The 20,177-nt window shown below is 46.3% G+C and overlaps 1 protein-coding gene across 1 annotated transcript in view; it reads right to left on the minus strand.

The window, feature by feature from the left end:
• LOC115476819 (F-box/WD repeat-containing protein 11-like) overlaps positions 1-20,177 on the minus strand; it is a 323,530-nt gene that overhangs the window by 27,544 nt on the left and 275,809 nt on the right. Inside the window, 1 exon segment of the mRNA XM_030213393.1 lies at positions 16,516-16,705. Within this exon segment, the coding sequence (XP_030069253.1) occupies positions 16,544-16,705 (162 nt within the window). The 3' untranslated portion in view covers positions 16,516-16,543.

Genomic DNA, 20,177 nt, shown 5'->3' on the forward strand with positions numbered 1-20,177 from the left:
TCAGTGCGTTCCAGACCGCTCGGAGCTCCAGGAGGCTGATCTGAAGATCCTGTTCCTGGAGGGACCACAGTCCCTGGGTGTGAAGCCCATCGACATGAGCTCCCCACCCCAGGCGAGATGCATCCGTCGTCAGCACTTTTGTGGGCTGCGGAATTTGGAATGGACGTCCCAGGGTCAAATTGGTCCGAATGGTCCAACAGTGCAGCGAATTGCGACAACTGAGGGACAGGCAGATGACATCTTCTAGATTCCCGGTGGCTTGGCACCACTGGGAAGCTAGGGTCCATTGAGCAGATCTCATGTGAAGACGAGCCATGGGAGTCACATGAACTGTAGAGGCCATATGACCTAGGAGTCTCAACATCTGCCGAGCTGTGACCTGCTGAGACGTTCTGGTCTGGGAAGCGAGGGACAGGAGGTTGTGGGCCCTCGCTTCGGGAAGAAAGGCCTGAGCCATCTGTGAATTCAGCAGAGCTCCTATGAATTCCAGAGATTGGACTGGCTGGAGATGGGACTTTGGGTAATTTATCACAAACCCCAGCAGCTCCAGGAAGTGAATAGTGCACTGCATGGACCGGAGAGCCCCTGCCTCCGAGGTGTTCTTGACCAGCCAATCGTCGAGATATGGGAACACGTGCACTCCCAGCTTGCGTAGATACGCCACGACCACCACGAGGCACTTCGTGAACACCCGTGGGGCAGAGGCGAGCCCAAAGGGCAGCACACAATACTGAAAATGCCGTGTCCCCAGGCAAAATCTGAGATACTGTCTGTGAGCTGGCAGTATCGGGATGCGAGTGTAAGCGTCCTTTAAATCCAGGGAGCATAGCCAATCGTCTTTCTGAATCATGGGGAGAAGGGTGCCCAAGGAAAGCATCCTGAACTTCTCTTTGACCAGGTATTTGTTCAGGCCTCTCAGGTCTAGGATGGGGCGCATCCCCCGTGTTTTCTTTTCCACAAGGAAGTACCTGGAATAGAATCCCTGCCCTTCCTGCCCGGGTGGTACGGGCTCGACCGCATTGGCGCTGAGAAGGGCGGAGAGTTCCTCTGCAAGTACCTGCTTGTGATGGGAGCTGAAGGACTGAGCTCCGGTGGGCAATTTGGTGGAGTGGAGGCCAAATTCAGGGCGTATCCGCACCGCACTATTTGGAGGAACCCACTGGTCGGAGGTATCAGAGGCCACCTTTGGTGAAAAGCTTTCAACCTCCCCCCGACCGGCAGGCCGTCCGGTACGGACACTTTGATAGCGGCTATGTTCCCATGGATCCAGTAAAAAGCCCGTCCCCGGCTTTTGCTGTGGAGGCGCAGGGGGCTGCTTGGGCGCATGCTGTTGACGGGAACGAGCGCGCTGGGACTGTCCCTGTGCCTGACGAGGCCTTCGGGCCGGCTGGGTGTACCTACGCTTGCTATAGGCATAGGGAGCAGCCTGCCGGGCCCAGGAAAAATGTCCACCTGTAGAGGTGGATGCTGAAGGCGCCCGGTGGGAGAGCTTGTCGAGGGCGATTTTCCGCTGGTGTAGTTGGTCCACCAACTGCTCGACCTTCTCGCCGAAAATGTTATCCCCCTGGCAAGGGACATCCGCCAGTCGTTGCTGGGTGCGGTTGTCCAGGTCAGAGGCACGCAGCCAGGAGAGTCTGCGCATCACTATACAGTGGGGGAAATAAGTATTTGATCCCTTGCTGATTTTGTAAGTTTGCCCACTGACAAAGACATGAGCAGCCCATAATTGAAGGGTAGGTTATTGGTAACAGTGAGAGATAGCACATCACAAATTAAATCCGGAAAATCACATTGTGGAAAGTATATGAATTTATTTGCATTCTGCAGAGGGAAATAAGTATTTAATCCCTCTGGCAAACAAGACCTAATACTTGGTGGCAAAACCCTTGTTGGCAAGCACAGCGGTCAGACGTCTTCTGTAGTTGATGATGAGGTTTGCACACATGTCAGGAGGAATTTTGGTCCACTCCTCTTTGCAGATCATCTCTAAATCATTAAGAGTTCTGGGCTGTCGCTTCGCAACTCGCAGCTTCAGCTCCTTCCATAAGTTTTCAATGGGATTAAGGTCTGGTGACTGGCTAGGCCACTCCATGACCCTAATGTGCTTCTTCCTGAGCCACTCCTTTGTTGCCTTGGCTGTATGTTTTGGGTCATTGTCGTGCTGGAAGACCCAGCCACGACCCATTTTAAGGCCCTGGCGGAGGGAAGGAGGTTGTCACTCAGAATTGTACGGTACATGGCCCCATCCATTCTCCCATTGATGCGGTGAAGTAGTCCTGTGCCCTTAGCAGAGAAACACCCCCAAAACATAACATTTCCACCTCCATGCTTGACAGTGGGGACGGTGTTCTTTGGGTCATAGGCAGCATTTCTCTTCCTCCAAACACGGCGAGTTGAGTTCATGCCAAAGAGCTCAATTTTTGTCTCATCTGACCACAGCACCTTCTCCCAATCACTCTCGGCATCATCCAGGTGTTCACTGGCAAACTTCAGACGGGCCGTCACATGTGCCTTCCGGAGCAGGGGGACCTTGCGGGCACTGCAGGATTGCAATCCGTTATGTCGTAATGTGTTACCAATGGTTTTCGTGGTGACAGTGGTCCCAGCTGCCTTGAGATCATTGACAAGTTCCCCCCTTGTAGTTGTAGGCTGATTTCTAACCTTCCTCATGATCAAGGATACCCACGAGGTGAGATTTTGCGTGGAGCCCCAGATCTTTGTCGATTGACAGTCATTTTGTACTTCTTCCATTTTCTTACTATGGCACCAACAGTTGTCTCCTTCTCGCCCAGCGTCTTACTGATGGTTTTGTAGCCCATTCCAGCCTTGTGCAGGTGTATGATCTTGTCCCTGACATCCTTAGACAGCTCCTTGCTCTTGGCCATTTTGTAGAGGTTAGAGTCTGACTGATTCACTGAGTCTGTGGACAGGTGTCTTTCATACAGGTGACCATTGCCGACAGCTGTCTGTCATGCAGGTAACGAGTTGATTTGGAGCATCTACCTGGTCTGTAGGGGCCAGATCTCTTACTGGTTGGTGGGGGATCAAATACTTATTTCCCTCTGCAGAATGCAAATAAATTCATATACTTTCCACAATGTGATTTTCCGGATTTAATTTGTGATGTGCTATCTCTCACTGTTACCAATAACCTACCCTTCAATTATGGGCTGCTCATGTCTTTGTCAGTGGGCAAACTTACAAAATCAGCAAGGGATCAAATACTTATTTCCCCCACTGTACCTTGGGCCGCAGCTCGAGATGCCACATCACAGGTGTCATATATACCCCTGGACAGGAACTTTCTGCACGCCTTCAGCTGCCTGACCACCTCCTGAAAAGGCCTGGACTGCTCCGGAGGGAGCTTATCGACCAGGTCTGCCAGTTGCTTCACATTGTTCCGCATGTGGATGCACGTGTAGAGCTGGTACGACTGGATGCGTGTCACGAGCATGGAAGATTGGTAGGCCTTCCTCCCAAATGAGTCCAGAGTGCGAGACTCCCGCCCCGGGGGCGCCGAGGCGGTATCCCTCGAACTCCGTGCCCTTTTGAGAGCAGAGTCCACGACCGCCGAGTCATGAGGCAATGGGGGCTGCATTAACTCTGGGTCAGAGTGGATTTTGTATTGGGACTCCGCTTTCTGGGAATGGTGGGGTTAGATAATGGCTTCTGCCAGTTCCGAAGCAGTGTCTCCTTGAGGACATTGTGCAATGGTACCGTGGAAGACTCTCTAGGTGGTGATGGATAGTCGAGGACCTCGAGCATCTCAGCCCTCGGCTCATCCACAGAGACCACGGGGAAGGGAATGCATATAGACATATCCCTGACAAAGGAGGCAAAGGAGAGGCTCTCAGGGGGCGAGAGCTTCCTCTCCGGTGAAGGAGTGGGGTCGGAGGGAAGGCCCTCAGACTCCTCTGAGCAGAAATATCTGGGGTCCTCCTCCTCCCCCCACGAGGCCTCTTCCTCAGTATCGGACATGAGCTCTTGCAGCTCAGACCTGAACCGGGCCCATCTCGACTACGAGGAACCACGTCCTCGATGGTGGCGTCGAGCGGTGGACTCCCGTGCCGGCGGGGATGAAGCTCCCTCCATCGACGGGGATTCCACCTGCGTGGCGGTAGACACCGGTACCGCAAGCGGCGTCGGTGTCGTAGGCCTCGGCATCGGGCTGGTCACGCCAGCGCCTCCCATCAACAACGCCGGGGGCGCAAGCACCCCTGGAGCAGGCATGGCCTGGCGCATCAGCCCTTCCAGAATCCCTGGAAGGATGGCTCGGAGGCACTCGTCAAGGCCCGCTGTCGGAAAGGCAGGGGGGCCGGAGTGGGTGTCGTGGCCTGAAGCTGCTTTGGGTCCAGGAGACGGTACCGAAGCACCCATGGACTGACGCAGCGGACGAACCTCTTCGACCGAGGGGGAACGCTCCTCTCGGCACTGCCGTTTCCCTCGGTGTCGATCCATCTCTGGAGGTGCCGGAACTAGCAGTTCCGTGAGCCGTGGGCGACCGATGCCTGATGTTATCTTCTTCTCTTCGTTTTCTTTCAAGTGCCCATCATCGACGCCGGTGGCAGAGATGAAGAGGAGGTAGAACCCCCCCGCCTCGAGGGATCGGGTCTGACAGGGTTCGGTCCCAATGGCCCTGGGTAGAGGGAGTGGCCGGGCCGACTGGCCCGTGCGGCCGTCGCCGGAGGTCCGGTGGGCCAACGGTACCTGTGCTCCTGGGGTCGATGCCATCGTCGGTGTCGATTTCGCGACATCGGTACCGCTACCGAAGACCCGGCGTCGACCAACCGATGCCGTCGAAGGGCCGGCGCAAGTTCCAAAAAGTTGGTCCCGACGAACTTGCCTCGCCACCTGTGTCCGCTTTCGCAATCCGAGACACAAGGTGCACGTCTTGGTATTATGCTCCGGGCCAAGGCACTGGAGGCACCAAGCGTATCGGGTCTGCGAGATGTGCCGGCCGCACCGACCCACTTCTTGAATCCACCTCGGGACCTTCGAGGACATCGACGGAAAAATCGCGTTGGCGAAGTCAAAGTCGTCGATGGTGGCGGTGAAAAGCACACCCGAAAAAGAAACGACCGAGTGGCAGTGAAAAGCACACACGAAAAAGAAACGACCGATGAAGCGCCCCCGCGCTAAGACGACGAGGGGACAAACAAAAATTTTTTTTTTTAAATAAAGAAAAGAAGCGCAAACGCACACAAAAGAGAAAATTCGCGGCTAGGCCGTGATCCGGTTTCCGGGGCTGACCAAGAGAGAGACGGTAACACGTCTCTCCTCAGCGCGGAATCGAAAAAACTGAGCGGAACGGTCGCGCACGGGCGGGAAGACGGCCGCGCATGCGCGGTGAGCGTGCCCTGCGTGCGGGACCGCCCGCAAAGTTTTTGTTCCGGTTGGTGGGGGCTGCCGTGGACGTCAACCCAGTCGTGAGAACAAGCAGCCTGCTTGTCCTCGGAGAAAAAAATGTACATTAGTTGACTGATTTCATACACTCGTTAAATTTTCCATTCCAATCGGGGTTTTGTGCTGGACAGAAAATTCTAGTGGCATTTTTGAATGAGGTTTATTATGCTTTGGATGCAGGGGAGATTGTGTTGACTGTATCTATAGACAGGCTCTGCCTTTAATCTGGTGGACCATCTTTGTCTTATTTCTAATCTATGATTAATTGGCATTGTAGGTACTGTATTACAGTGGTTCACCTCCATTGTCTGCATGTTCTTTTGCAGTTTCAATATATCACTACATCTAAACCTTATTTAAGGTTTAGATGTATTGTCTGTCTTATCTCTTATCTGGCTTAATATGTTTTTGTCTGTTCACATAATTCAGGGTTTTTATTGGTCTTTAAAACATTCTCCACATATATCTTTAAAGCGGAAGAACAAATGGCTAGAAATGTAAGGAGGGGGCAACAAAAATTTCTTCAGGTATATTAGTGAAAGGAAGAAGACTAAAAATGGAATTGTGAGACTGAAAGATGATGTGAACCGCTATGTGGATAATGATGAAGAAAAAGCAAATGTGCTAAATACTTCTGTTCTGTTTTCACTGAAGAAAATCCTGGAGAAGGACCCTGATTGACTGGCAAAAATATATACGAGAATGGAGCAGATATAGCACGGTTCACGGAAGAGAGTGTTTATGAACAACTTGAAAATCTAAAGGTGGGACCGGACAGGATCCATCCCAGAATATTGAGGGAGCTCAGACAGGTTCTGGCGGGTCCTCGTAAAGATTTGTTTAATAAATCCTTGGAGACGGGGGAGGTTCCGTGGGATTGGAGAACAGTGGATGTGGTCCCTCTTCACAAAAGTGGTGATAGGGAAGAAGCTGGAAACTACAGGCCAGTAACACTCATTTCGGTTATTGGAAAAGTAATGGAAGCAATGCTGAAGGAAAGGATAGTGAATTTCCTGGAATCCAATAAGTTGCAAGATCCGAGACAACATGGTTTTATCAAAGGTAAATCGTGTCAAACGAATCTCATTGACTTCTTTGAGTGGGTGATAGATGTAATCTACTTAGATTTCAGCAAAGCCTTTGACACGGTTCCTCACAGGAGGCTCTTGAATAAACTTGACAGGCTGAAGATAGGACCTAACATGGTGAACTGGATTAGGAACTGGTTGACGGACAGACGCCAGAGGGTGGTGGTTAATGGAATTCACTCGGATAAGGGAAAGGTGAGTAGTGGAATGCCTCAGGGATCGGTGCTGGGGCCGATTCTGTTCAATATATTTGTGAGCGACATTGCTGAAGGGTTAGAAGGTAAAATTTGCCTTTTTGTGGATGATACCAAGATTTGTAACAGAGTGGACACCCTGGAGGGGTGAAAAACATGAAAAAAGATCTGCAGAAGCTAGAAGAATGGTCTAATGTTTGGCAATTAAAATTCAATGCAAAGAAATGCACTTAGGGAGTAGAAATTCACGGGAGATGTACGTGTTAGGCGGTGAGATTCTGATAAGTACAGGCAGGGAGAGGGATCTTGGGGTGATAGTATCTGAGGATCTGAAGGCGATGAAACAGTGTGACAAGATGGTGGCTGTAGCCAGAAGGATGTTAGGCTACATAGAGAGAGGTGTGACAAGCAGAAGAAAGGAGGTGCTCATGCCCCTGTACAAGTCATTGGTGAGGCCCAACTTGGAGTATTGTGTTCAGTTTTGGAGGCCGTATCTTGCTAAGGATGTAAAAAGAATTGAGGCAGTGCAAAGAAAAGCTACAAAAATGGTATGGGATTTGTGTTACAAGACATATAAGGAGAGACTTGCTGACCTGAACACGTATACCCTGGAAGAAAGGAGAAACAGGGGTGATATAATACAGACATTAAAATATCTGAAAGTTATTAATCCACAAACAAATCTTTTCTGGAGATGGGAAAGGGGTAGAACTAGAGGACATGAAATGTTGAAGGGGGGCAGACTCGAAAAATGTCAGTAAGTATTTTTTTCACAGAGAGAGTGGTGGATACTTGGAATGCCCTCCTGCAGGAGGTGGAGATGAAAACAGTAACAGAATTCAAAAATGCGTGGGATAAACATAAAGGAATCCTGTTCAGAAGGAATGGATCCTCAGAAGCTTAGCGGTGATTGGGTGGCAGCACTGGTGGTTGGGAGGCGGGGCAAGTACTGGGCAGACTTCTATGGTCTATGCCCTGAAAATGGCAAGGGTAAATCAAGGTCAGGTATACATATAAAGTAGCACATATGAGTTTATCTTGGTGGGCAGATTGGATGGACTGTTCAGGTCTTTATCTGCCGTCATCTACTATGTATTGTTTTTGCAATTACAATTTAGTTGAAGGAGCATCAGCTTGTATTAAATATTTACAAGTCCAAAGGAGAGGACCAGCCAGTCTTACAGAGAGAAGAAAAATGATGACCTTAGACCACCAGTATGGCAGAAGAAAGTTTACTGAACAGTTAGTGATATTCAATAAATGTTCTTCTGCCATACTGGTAGTCTACGGTCATCATTTTTCTTTTATCTCAATAACTTAAATTGTTATAAGACAACAGGCTTTTGGATCACTGACTGTCCCCCTGTGATCCCCGTTTTGCTTGGGATATACGCTTCTACATATTTGGATACAGTCATTGATTACCAGCATACTTTTAGGGATCAGATACGTGTCATGAGAAACGGCTTGTGTTATGTCAACTTCAATCTTTAAGATCTTATTTTAATGAGGCTGCATTACATACTTTGATTCATGCCTTGTTAATCTCTCTTTTAGATTATGGTAATATTTTGTGTTAGGCTGTAATCTTTAAGTGGTTACAGACATTACAGAATGTAAGGCAAGCAAATATGAAAATGTAACCCCTCTTTATGTTAGTATTTATTTATTTATTTATATTTTGCTCACACCTTTTTCAGTAGTAGCTCAAGGTGAGTTACATTCAGGTACACTGGATATTTCTCTGTCCCAGGACGGCTCACAATCTAAGTTTGTACCTGAGCAGCGGGATTTGAACAGGCCACCTCTGGATTGCAAGACCGGTGCTCGAACTACTAGGTCACTCCTCTATTGGTTGCCAATTTCTTTTTTTTTAGATCAATTTAAGCTTAAGGTTTTTGGCCTTCTCATCTTGCTTCTATGCTACCATATACTCCTAGTAGGCCATTACGTTCAGCCCTGGAGCACAGATTGGTAGTCACTCCTCCCTCAACAGTCCACTGAGAATCTACTCGTAAGAGCATTATTTTGGGTGGTGCCTATGCTATGGAATAGGTTCCTTAGGAAAATCAGGGCTGAGGGCTCCCTTATGAAATTTAAAGCATTATTGAAAATTCATTATTTCAAGAGAGCTTGTAACCCTTGAAGTGCAATAGGGAAGGTGCATCTATAGAAGATGTGTTATATGAATGCTCTGTTTGTGTCAAGACCTTTCCTGAATGGAGTTGTCTGTTCTATTTTTGAATTAGGTGATAACAGAAATATTGAATTATAAAATATAACTTTAAAATTTTTATAAAAAACTATGTGGGACACCTGGGTATAGTGGTACTTTGTGGAGTTCTTTTTAGGAGCAGTTATGGTTGAGCATGTGACATTCCTTTTAATTTAGTTTTCCTTTTCCACAGTAGCTGTGTATAGAGGGCATCCAAAGATTTGGGGGTGATAATATTACTGGTTTATTTCACCCTATCCTTTCTATAGTGGTCTTTATGGAGTTCTTTTCTAGTCAGTTAGTTTTATGTATGTGCTAATTTATATACTGTAAACCAATGTGAACTGACAAAACTTAGTGGTACAGTAAATTTTAACTATAAACTTTTTAAATATTGAAATAATTGTTTCACTGATCTGTACAACATGCTCTATACTATCAATGTGAAAATACAACGCCTATTGTACTTCAGAGACTGAAAAATGTACAAGGATGTAAAGGACTTTTACAAAGCACTGTACAGTAATCTCCATATATTCCAGCAAACATGCATTACTGCCACACAGTGGATCGTACCTTTACTACTCAGTAGGTACCTGTTCAAAATCCTTCAACTTGCGTGTTTATTACCCAACACCTTGTGTAGGTGGTACCTGTTCAAAATCCTTCAAGTTACTTGTTTATTGCCCAACTCCTTTTGTACTTTTTTTTCCACTGCTGACAATTAAAAGGTTAACATCTTCAGCTACTCAGGGTTTATGTAGAAAAATATTACCCTATCATATGGTAACAATTTTTTCACTTGACAAAGGGAATTAAGCAGAAAGCTAAACAGCAGTCTGCCAACACTGTCAAAAGTGATCCGCTCTGAAGAATCCACATTTGGAACCTTCTAAAAGCCATAGAGCTTGCATTCAGAATTTAGAGATGTACAACATTAAAAAGCCTGTAAAATAATCTCCAGTAAATATCCAATTAATAAGTACTTGGAAGTAATTATGCAGGCTTATGTTTTGGGACTACTACTGACAAGTCAGTAAACTGATACAGTGGGGGAAATAAGTATTTGATCCCTTGCTGATTTTGTAAGTTTGCCCACTGACAAAGACATGAGCAGCCCATAATTGAAGGGTAGGTTATTGGTAACAGTGAGAGATAGCACATCACAAATTAAATCCGGAAAATCACATTGTGGAAAGTATATGAATTTATTTGCATTCTGCAGAGGGAAATAAGTATTTGATCCCCCACCAACCAGTAAGAGATCTGGCCCCTACAGACCAGGTAGATGCTCCAAATCAACTCGTTACCTGCATGACAGACAGCTGTCGGCAATGGTCACCTGTATGAAGACACCTGTCCACAGACTCAGTGAATCAGTCAGACTCTAACCTCTACAAAATGGCCAAGAGCAAGGAGCTGTCTAAGGATGTCAGGGACAAGATCATACACCTGCACAAGGCTAGAATGGGCTACAAAACCATCAGTAAGACGCTGGGCGAGAAGGAGACAACTGTTGGTGCCATAGTAAGAAAATGGAAGAAGTACAAAATGACTGTCAATCGACAAAGATCTGGGGCTCCACGCAAAATCTCACCTCGTGGGGTATCCTTGATCATGAGGAAGGTTAGAAATCAGCCTACAACTACAAGGGGGGAACTTGTCAATGATCTCAAGGCAGCTGGGACCACTGTCACCACGAAAACCATTGGTAACACATTACGACATAACGGATTGCAATCCTGCAGTGCCCGCAAGGTCCCCCTGCTCCGGAGGCACATGTGACGGCCCGTCTGAAGTTGCCAGTGAACACCTGGATGATGCCGAGAGTGATTGGGAGAAGGTGCTGTGATCAGATGAGACAAAAATTGAGCTCTTTGGCATGAACTCAACTCGCCGTGTTTGGAGGAAGAGAAATGCTGCCTATGACCCAAAGAACACCGTCCCCACTGTCAAGCATGGAGGTGGAAATGTTATGTTTTGGGGGTGTTTCTCTGCTAAGGGCACAGGACTACTTCACCGCATCAATGGGAGAATGGATGGGGCCATGTACCGTACAATTCTGAGTGACAACCTCCTTCCCTCCGCCAGGGCCTTAAAAATGGGTCGTGGCTGGGTCTTCCAGCACGACAATGACCCAAAACATACAGCCAAGGCAACAAAGGAGTGGCTCAGGAAGAAGCACATTAGGGTCATGGAGTGGCCTAGCCAGTCACCAGACCTTAATCCCATTGAAAACTTATGGAGGGAGCTGAAGCTGCGAGTTGCCAAGCGACAGCCCAGAACTCTTAATGATTTAGAGATGATCTGCAAAGAGGAGTGGACCAAAATTCCTCCTGACATGTGTGCAAACCTCATCATCAACTACAGAAGACGTCTGACCGCTGTGCTTGCCAACAAGGGTTTTGCCACCAAGTATTAGGTCTTGTTTGCCAGAGGGATTAATACTTATTTCCCTCTGCAGAATGCAAATAAATTCATATACTTTCCACAATGTGATTTTCCGGATTTAATTTGTGATGTGCTATCTCTCACTGTTACCAATAACCTACCCTTCAATTATGGGCTGCTCATGTCTTTGTCAGTGGGCAAACTTACAAAATCAGCAAGGGATCAAATACTTATTTCCCCCACTGTATCACACTAGTTACTGAACAATACCCCTGCAAACAACATGAGGGATTTATTTCCTTCTAATGTCAGATTACTGATTTTTTTATTTATTTTTTTTTTTACTTCTCTCATATTTCAGATTTTGATTTGTTGATTTGTTTCACACATCTGCTTTAATAAATTTTTAGTGCAGAACTTGACTTTATGCACATCAGTTCATAGACTAACACATGTGAAATTGATTTTGTGGGAGAGAAATCAAGATGAAGGCATGTGGTTTCCAACAGATTTGCTCTGCTGGTTTATACCTTTCAAATTTCTTTAGTTATCTTTCTCAGTTTATATTACGCCTGCTAAATGGAAAGGTCCTCACGTTACACCAGCAGAGAATAGATACATTTGTCTCCAGTCTACCTAGCTTGAATGTGGAAGGTTTGAGTTGTTGTTGCGGCCAGTAGAGGAACTTCTAGGAAACAAAATCTCATCTTCTTCCAATCACCATCTGCGATCACATCTGGTGTAGGTGTCTCAGGCTTGACAGTTGACCATTTGCATCTTGATGACACTATGGTTAGCAAGGCTGTGGACAGCTCTTGCCAAGGAGCGTGTCAAAGAACGAAGAGTCAGTACCAGCTGCTGGGAGAGTAGCTCCCAGCTCTTCTGTGGGTGGGATTTAGGAATACTTGGGAATGGAGGATTTCCCAATCCCAGTGATGCAACTGAGAACTTGGCCAGCATGTAAGATTCTCAAGTCACGGTGCAGAAACCTACCGCCAGCCTAACCACATGGTTACCACATATAAACAGAAAAATGATGGCTGATAAGGGCCAAATGGGCCCATCCATCTGTCCTAACTCCTCCTTTTCCTAAGGGATCCCCCCACATGCCTGTCCCATGCTTTCTTAAATTGACAGAGTTTTCATCTCCATGACCTACACCAGGAGGCCATTCCACATATCCACTGCCCTTTCCTGCGTCCAATCGCAAGGGGCAGTTATTAACTTGTGCAGACGACACAGCCCCACAATGCAATATCTAGATGCTAATGAGCTTATTAAGCATTCCATTACAATGAAGAGAGAGAGAAAAAGAAGGAGCTTCTAACACACACTTGCCATGAGAAAATTTTCCCCAGGTCTGGGGCAGTGTAATGTAACCTAAGCAACTGGGCTCAGGCACCAACAAGAAAGGTGGCAAAAAAAAATTGCTGTGGTCTGCATCCACCCCTCCAACTTGAACACATCCCTGCTGTCTAGGACCCCCCCCCCCCCCCCCCAAAAAAAAAAAAAAAAAAAAAAGAAGATAAGACTATCCCAACAGCTCAGTCTACAGTTTACCCTGGAGGAAAGCAGAAGCTGGTTGTCAAAGGTCAAAATGCAGACAGGCTGATACACAGACACAAAAGTGCTGACTGAAGGAGATGCATATGAGCACATGCCTCCAGGGTCACTACCAAGAGCTGAAAGTAGTCCCCAACCCTGAGACCCACTTTCACACAGGCTGCACTTCTGGAACTGGAGGTTGGCCATGCGATCCTCTGGAAGGAACAACACTTCCCCCTCCACCCCATGCTGTTTCAAACCAGTCCCCCAGGTACTCTAGTACCTGGGTGGGAGTGAGGTGACTTCTGGAATGATTCACCACCCTGCCTAGGCATTTCAAGAGTCGCCACCACAACCAGGACTTTGGAAAATGTGCCTGGGGCAGTCGCTAGACCAAAGGACAAGGCCTGCAACTGGAAATAGCAAACCAGCACACAAAGAAAGAGTGTGCTTGTGGTACTTCCTGATAGGAATATGGAGGTAAGTCTCTAAGGTCGAGGGAGTTCAGAAACTCGCTCAGGATCTTAAAGTGCTGGACCTTGGGGCAGGCATTTACTCTTTAGAGATCCAGATTAGGCTGCAAGGAACCAACCTTTCTTTAGGACCACAAAATAAATGGAGCACTTCCCCTGCTCCTGCTTTGCAGGCAGAACCAACTCCACTGCTCCCAGCTCCAGGAGTTGCTATAATGCAAGCCTGACCGCCTCTTACTTTAGCTCCAAGCCAAAGGGAAATACCAAGAAGGAAAAAGGCAAGCCACCGAGGAGCCCAATGCACCTTCAATGGACAGATCTGGGCTCCCCAGCTGCACTAGAGGGTTCCAAGTCCCCTGGCCTTTTGGATCTCAAAAGGAACCCAACTTGAAGGTCCTTCCAGGGTCTGAAGCTTAAGCTGCTAGATGCTTGTCTCACTGGAAACTTCCTCTGCCCCATGAAAGGTCCTTAGTCACCGAGGGCTGCTACAAGCTCTTTTGGCAGAATTCAGGCAACTGGAGAGGTCACACCTTTCCCATGTCCTTAATCAATTTCTCTAAATCTCCCGAAAGAGCAACTGTCCCCAAAAGGGCAACTGGTTGAGGAGCTTCTTTAAGGTAGTTATCTGCCACCCAATGGCAAACCCAGAGCTACTTGTAGCTGATCACTGTCAAGACCACAGAGTGGGAGGAAAAACGCACTAGATCATAAAGGATGTTAGATAAGAAAGCAGTCTCAGATTCCAGGAGGATTTGAGCAGCTGCTGCAAGAGACCACTGTAGCCCAATAGATGTGATTGTATTATAAGTAACTATGTTGTCAATTGTTATATGTCCAGTTGCTCCATTGTGATAGGCCTAGATTGGTTCTCTGTGACATTTACCAGTAAGGATGGAGTATGCCACAAAGGTGGTAAACACAGCTTCTAGAGGGGCACTCTGGTGGTCAATAAAGAACACTACAGCCTGGAGACTCAGACTGTTTTCTCAGATAAAGTAGAGAGCAGCACAGGAACAGGGATTGCAGGAAACCCGTGGATATGATTTCTGGGTCCACGGGAATCCCAGAGTAATGGAGAAGTTACCACAGTGTTCCTGTGGGGATGGGAGAAGTCGCCACAGGGTTCCCACTAGAGTATACTCCAAATCTCTGCCAATGTCAAAACAAGGCTTGGAATGCACTGAGAGAAGCTACTGGAGCACCTGAATGGGACTTAGAATACACTGAGAGAAGCTATTGGAGCATCGGCTCTACTGCTGCTTAAACATCAAGGCTTTTTGCCATTCTGTCGGTATGTGTTTTTAACAAACATCATTGAATAGGTCTGGTACATCTCCCTTGTGGTTTTTGGAACTGCCATCTCTGCACCCTACTCCTTGGTTTAGATTAGCTGACCGAATCAAACTCCATCTAGGGTAATATGTGTTTACGTGAGCTGTTTCTATGATAAGACTTTCATTGTGTTTATTCTTGCCTTCTTTTCACATTATTTTTGCTGCTATAGTAAATAAATAAGCATTCTTTCTTTTCATAATACCCTTGGTGTGGAGTTAGTTCTGCTATTATTTGGGCGTTGTGAGCTCAGATTTAGAGATAAGAAGGAACATTTGCTTCTGACACTACATTGTCTAATGCTGGAACGTGACAGAATCTCTGTTTTTTTGTAATCAAGTATAGATAAGTGTCAGATTCCCCAATAACACCCCAAAGGTTATCATCTGTGTATGACCCACAGTCCAATGGGTATATGAAATTGGCTCTCAATCAAAGAACGCATCGCTTTCAAAATCTGCACCCTGGTTCACAAAATCATCTACGGACAAGCCCCGAGTTACAAGACAGACTTGATCGACTTACCAATTTGAAATACATCCGAATCAACACGATCTTATCTAAATCTGCAATACCCAAGCTGCAAAGGACTTAAATACAAAACAACTTATGTATCTAGTTTTTACTACATAAGCACACAACTGTGGAACGCATTACCAAAAGCCTTGAAAACGACGTATGAACACCTAAAATTCCGGAAATCACTAAAAACCAACCTGTTTAAAAAGGCATACCCTACCGATCCAACTTAAATGTCTAATCTCTGCAACACAACCAAACTAAAGCACGTAATGGACATAAGGAGGAGGGTTTTAGATTTGTTAGGAACTGGGCAACATTCTGGGGAAGGGGGAGCCTATTCCGAAAGGATGGGGTCCACCTTAACCACGGTGGGACCAGGCTGCTGGCGTCGGCATTTAAAAAGGAGATAGAGCAGCTTTTAAACTAGAAATGGGGAGAAGGCTCACAGTCGCTCAAAAGTGCATGGTTCGGGATAAGGTATCTTGCAAAGATACCTCACAAACAGGGAAGATAGGGTTTCTGGATAGTGAGGTTGCACAACAGACCGTGGTAGGCCAGGTGCCCTTAAATACAACTAAAGATCAGACAAAAGATGGCAAATCAGTAGTGTCCAGTACTAAGCATCATGCAAATAGGAACAACAAACATACTCTGAAATGTCTATATGTAAATGCTAGGAGTCTAAGAAATAAGATGGGAGAGTTGGAATATATTGCACTAAATGAAAAATTGGATATAATAGGCATTACTGAGACCTGGTGGAAGGAGGATAACCAGTGGGACACTGTCATACCGGGGTACAAAGTATATCATAGTGATAGGGTGGACCGGACTGGTGGAGGGGTAACATTGTATATTAACGAGAGCCATGACTCAGATAGATTACAAATTCAGCTGGGCTCGATGGACCCTTGGTCTTTTCCCAGTGTAGCATTACTTATGTACTACTGTTCTCCGATTCCCTAATGTGGCTGTGCCAAATGAACTTGATCTTACCACATCACCCTGTATTTGTTCACACCGGAGCCTGCAAAGGCCTCTCCGGTACTATGTAAGCCACACTGAGCCTACAAATAGGTAGGAAAATGTGGGATACAAATATAACAAATAAAATAAAATAAATAAATAACCAAAGCAGCACTAATAGGTAGTTGGAGAAAATATTATAATTGCAAAACGACCTAACAGGATAATTTTGCTTTAACACAAGGTTTCTCTCCCCTATAAGTCGTATGCTCATCTGAACGTAGCTCACCTTGAGCTAGCAATAAAAGGGTGTGAGCTTAATTACCCCCCCCCCCCCCCACACACACACATACACAACATATACAAAAAAAATCATAAAAGCTTACCTGCTGAGGGTAGGTAAAGTGCAGACTGTTATCTAGAGATATATGTGTATGTTCTGGATGGAGAGCGAGTCTCATTCTGGGCACTGTGTGGCACATTTAAGAAATCCCAAATCAGAATTGTATCATCATGGGAACTACTAATGATCTGAAATTCATCAAACTGAAGTCGAAAAACACGTCCTGAATGTTCCTGTAAATGGTAACAATGAAGATGTTAGTAAACTATAAGACCGATCAAGTTTGCTTAATTATACATACTTCAATTATACATAGGGTTGCCCAAATGTACCTATATATAATACGCATATATTGCTTGTATGATGGCTTGCTGGGTTCTGTGCTAATTTTATTGAAGGGAATTTTAGGACTAAGAAATTGTTTTTGTTTTGTTTCTTTCCTCTTTTAAACAAACTTCCACAAAACTCTACCCTACAATCTTCCTATATAGGCTAACTCACGAATTAGAGGGCTGGATTATACCAGGGCTTCCCAAAGCTGTCCTGGGAATCTTACACCCTGCATTGCCTCATGGATATGTAAGGTTTTAGGAGGACTTCTGGTACCAGACATCATTGGACTAGAAGTGGAAGATAGAGCTTGGGAGGCAGGAAGAGATATTGAGCACCTCCAGCGCTCTAGTGATCAGCGAGATAAGCTCTTCCTTGGGAAACATATGCACCACCACAGCAGGATGATACCCCTCCTCTCTAGAGTTCTCCCCTTCCACCAAGGACTCCTGTGGATGTTCTCCCCTTCCACCAAGGACTCCTGGGATCAGAGTGCCATAAAATAGAGAAGGAACAACAGAGACCTCTGAAAACACAGAAGCAGACTCCCAGTCCGGCTGATCCTCTGCCTCTTACTAGATCCAGACGCTACAAGCTGAGGAGGCAGGGAATCCCTGGGTAAAGGGTCCAGGGAAGGCTGGGACCACTTCAATAAAAAGGACCTATGCATTAATACTGTATATATTCAACAATAAGCTCAGAGTTTTGGGCAAAAAAAAAAAAAAAGCCCAGAAATTGTGATCCTATCTTCTAGCCGAGTCAGAAGAGATTTCTGTGTTTCCTCCCTCCCTCTACGGTGACTCTCTTTCACTATTCCGCCTTCCCCCTCAAGCACTGACCAACATTTTTTACTGCTTCCTCATGGCTGCTGCTGCTATTGACTAGGAAGTGAAAGCAAGATGGGATCTGAGAGGGCAGGAGCCAGGAGGCCTTGAGCAGGTGCAGATATTCAAGGCCCCACACAAGCCCAGTTTGCTTCATTTCTGTCCGTGGCAGCAGCCAGGAGAGAACAGTAAGAAATGATGGTCACTGGGAGGGGTGGGGGGGAGTAGGAGAGGGAGAGAAGTGGTAGTCAGTATGGACACAAATCAAGGGGGAAGGGGAAAGGGAGAATGTATTTCTCCTTTTATCAAAGGAAAACTTAACTCTGCTTATACTTGAGTATACATGGTAACTCAAACTCTGTTGAAAGAGGCACCTTAGACTGCTGCAGCTCCAAAGAGCTCAGAACCCACACAAAAGAGACAGCCATCGAAGCACACTGTCGAGCAGGGATGGCCACATGAGGAGCCAGCTGTGAAGTATGCTTTGCTATCAGCAAACACGATTCCAAAATGGCTCCCCCACAGGGGCGTCAAAGTCCACCGACTATGCCACTGCTGGATGGCAGCAGTCCAACACCAGGCCCAAACTAGCAGCCTCTCTGCCCCCTCCCCATCACCAAAATAAAACTGGCATAGCAGGAATCGAAATGCCCCAAAGCCAACTTATGTGCCGTGCACTGAGCGCAGCACTTAGTTGCCTCAGGCAGCGACACCATGAGCATGCAAAGAAGAAGCTCCAAACCAAAGCAACAGCTCACCACACCCGCAGGCCTTCCAAGGGAAACTCAAAAGCTTCTCTGTAGGGATGCTGAACCTGGCACTCAAAGCAACACACACTCCCTTTTAGCACAGTTTAGAACAAAAAGAGACAGGAAAGATCTGCACATTAAAAGCAGACCTGACCCGACCCAGAGGGGGGTAATCAGGTATTCCCAACATTGAACCCAGAATGCTAGCAAACACCCACAGCTCAACTGACCAAGCACTAGACCAGGAGCAAGCATTCAATCAATCAATCAATCAATCCAGGAGGGGCCTCAAACACGCCTTTCCACCTGTTAGAGATGAAGAAACACAAAGCTGGAGCACTGGTCACTGCCTACTAGGACACAGCTAAAATTTGTGTCCTCTTTCTCCACTTGCTGGCAGATGGGCATAACCCACAAGTCCTGGATTGATCTGCTGCCAACGCAAAGAAAGCTTGATTGCCATGGAGCTCCCAGAACAGGTTTGGGAGACCTAGCTTAGACTAAATTACTTGGCGCTTGTTGAATGAAAAAAAAAAAAAACATAAGATGGAAAGTTAGATATAATTAGCATGACACTGGTGGAAATTGGATAACACTGATACCAGCATACAGATTATACTGCAGGTTATAGGGTGAATCAAATTACTGGTGGGTTGTGCGTGAAAAAGGTCACCAATTCAAACAAGACAAAATTTGCAGGAAACAAAATCTAGTAATAGAAGTTACACGTGTGAAGGAGGAAGAGAAAGCAGTGGCGGGGTGGGGGGGGGGGGGGGGGGGGGGGGGCTGGGGATACAACCATCCATCTAGCCAGCATGAACCAACGATCAAATGCTAACAGAAATTATGGAAGATGCTTGGCACGAAGGGGGGGGGGGGGGGGGGGGGGGTCCATGGATTTAATATACTGCCTTTCTGTGCTGAACCAAAGCGGCTTACATTTGTTATAGGCAGGTACTCTGTCCAACTTCAAGTACCTTCAAATAAACTTTGCAATTATCATCATACCAGGGAAGTAGTGGTTAGGGTGGTGGATTTTGGTCCTGGGGAACTGAGTTCAATTCCCACTTCAGGCACAGGCAGCTCCTTGTGACTCTGGGAAAGTCACTTAACCCTCCATTGCCCCATGTAACCTGCATTGAGCCTGCCATGAGTGGAAAGCGCGGGGTACAAATGTAACAAACAAACAAAAAAAAGTAAAAATTTTTAGATGAAATAAATAAGAACAGCTATGTTAGGTTAGACCAAAGGTCTATCTAGCACAGTGTCCTGCTTCCAGCAGTGGCCAACCCAGGTCACATGTACCTGACAGGATCCCACAAAAGTAACAAGATTCCATGCTCCTTACTCTCAAGGATAAGCAATGGCTTTTCCCAGGTCTACCTTAATTTATGGACTTTTTTCACCAACAATTTGTCCAACTCTTTTAAAATTCAGCTACACTAACTGCTTTTACCACCTCTTCTAGAAACAACTAAGCACTGAGTGAAAAAGTTTTTTTTGAAATGTACAACTTAGCAACTTGATGCAGTATCCCCTAGACTCTGTACCATTTGAAAGACTAAACAATCAGGGCATTTATCCACTAGGATTTAATTATACCTCTATCATATTTCCTTACAGCTGTCTTGTCCCCAAGCTGAAGAGCCTTCTTTAGCCTTTCCTTATACGACTCATTTGATCTGCTGATCCAGGAATTGATAAGAGGGAAAGCTATTTTAGACCTAGGGCTAAGATGAACTAACCCCACATAAAGAGCCCTTTCCTTACCGATCCCTTAGCAAATCGGTAAGCAAAGGGCA

This window comes from Microcaecilia unicolor, chromosome 8 (assembly GCF_901765095.1).
Source record: "Microcaecilia unicolor chromosome 8, aMicUni1.1, whole genome shotgun sequence".
Classification (NCBI taxonomy): Eukaryota; Metazoa; Chordata; class Amphibia; order Gymnophiona; family Siphonopidae; genus Microcaecilia; species Microcaecilia unicolor.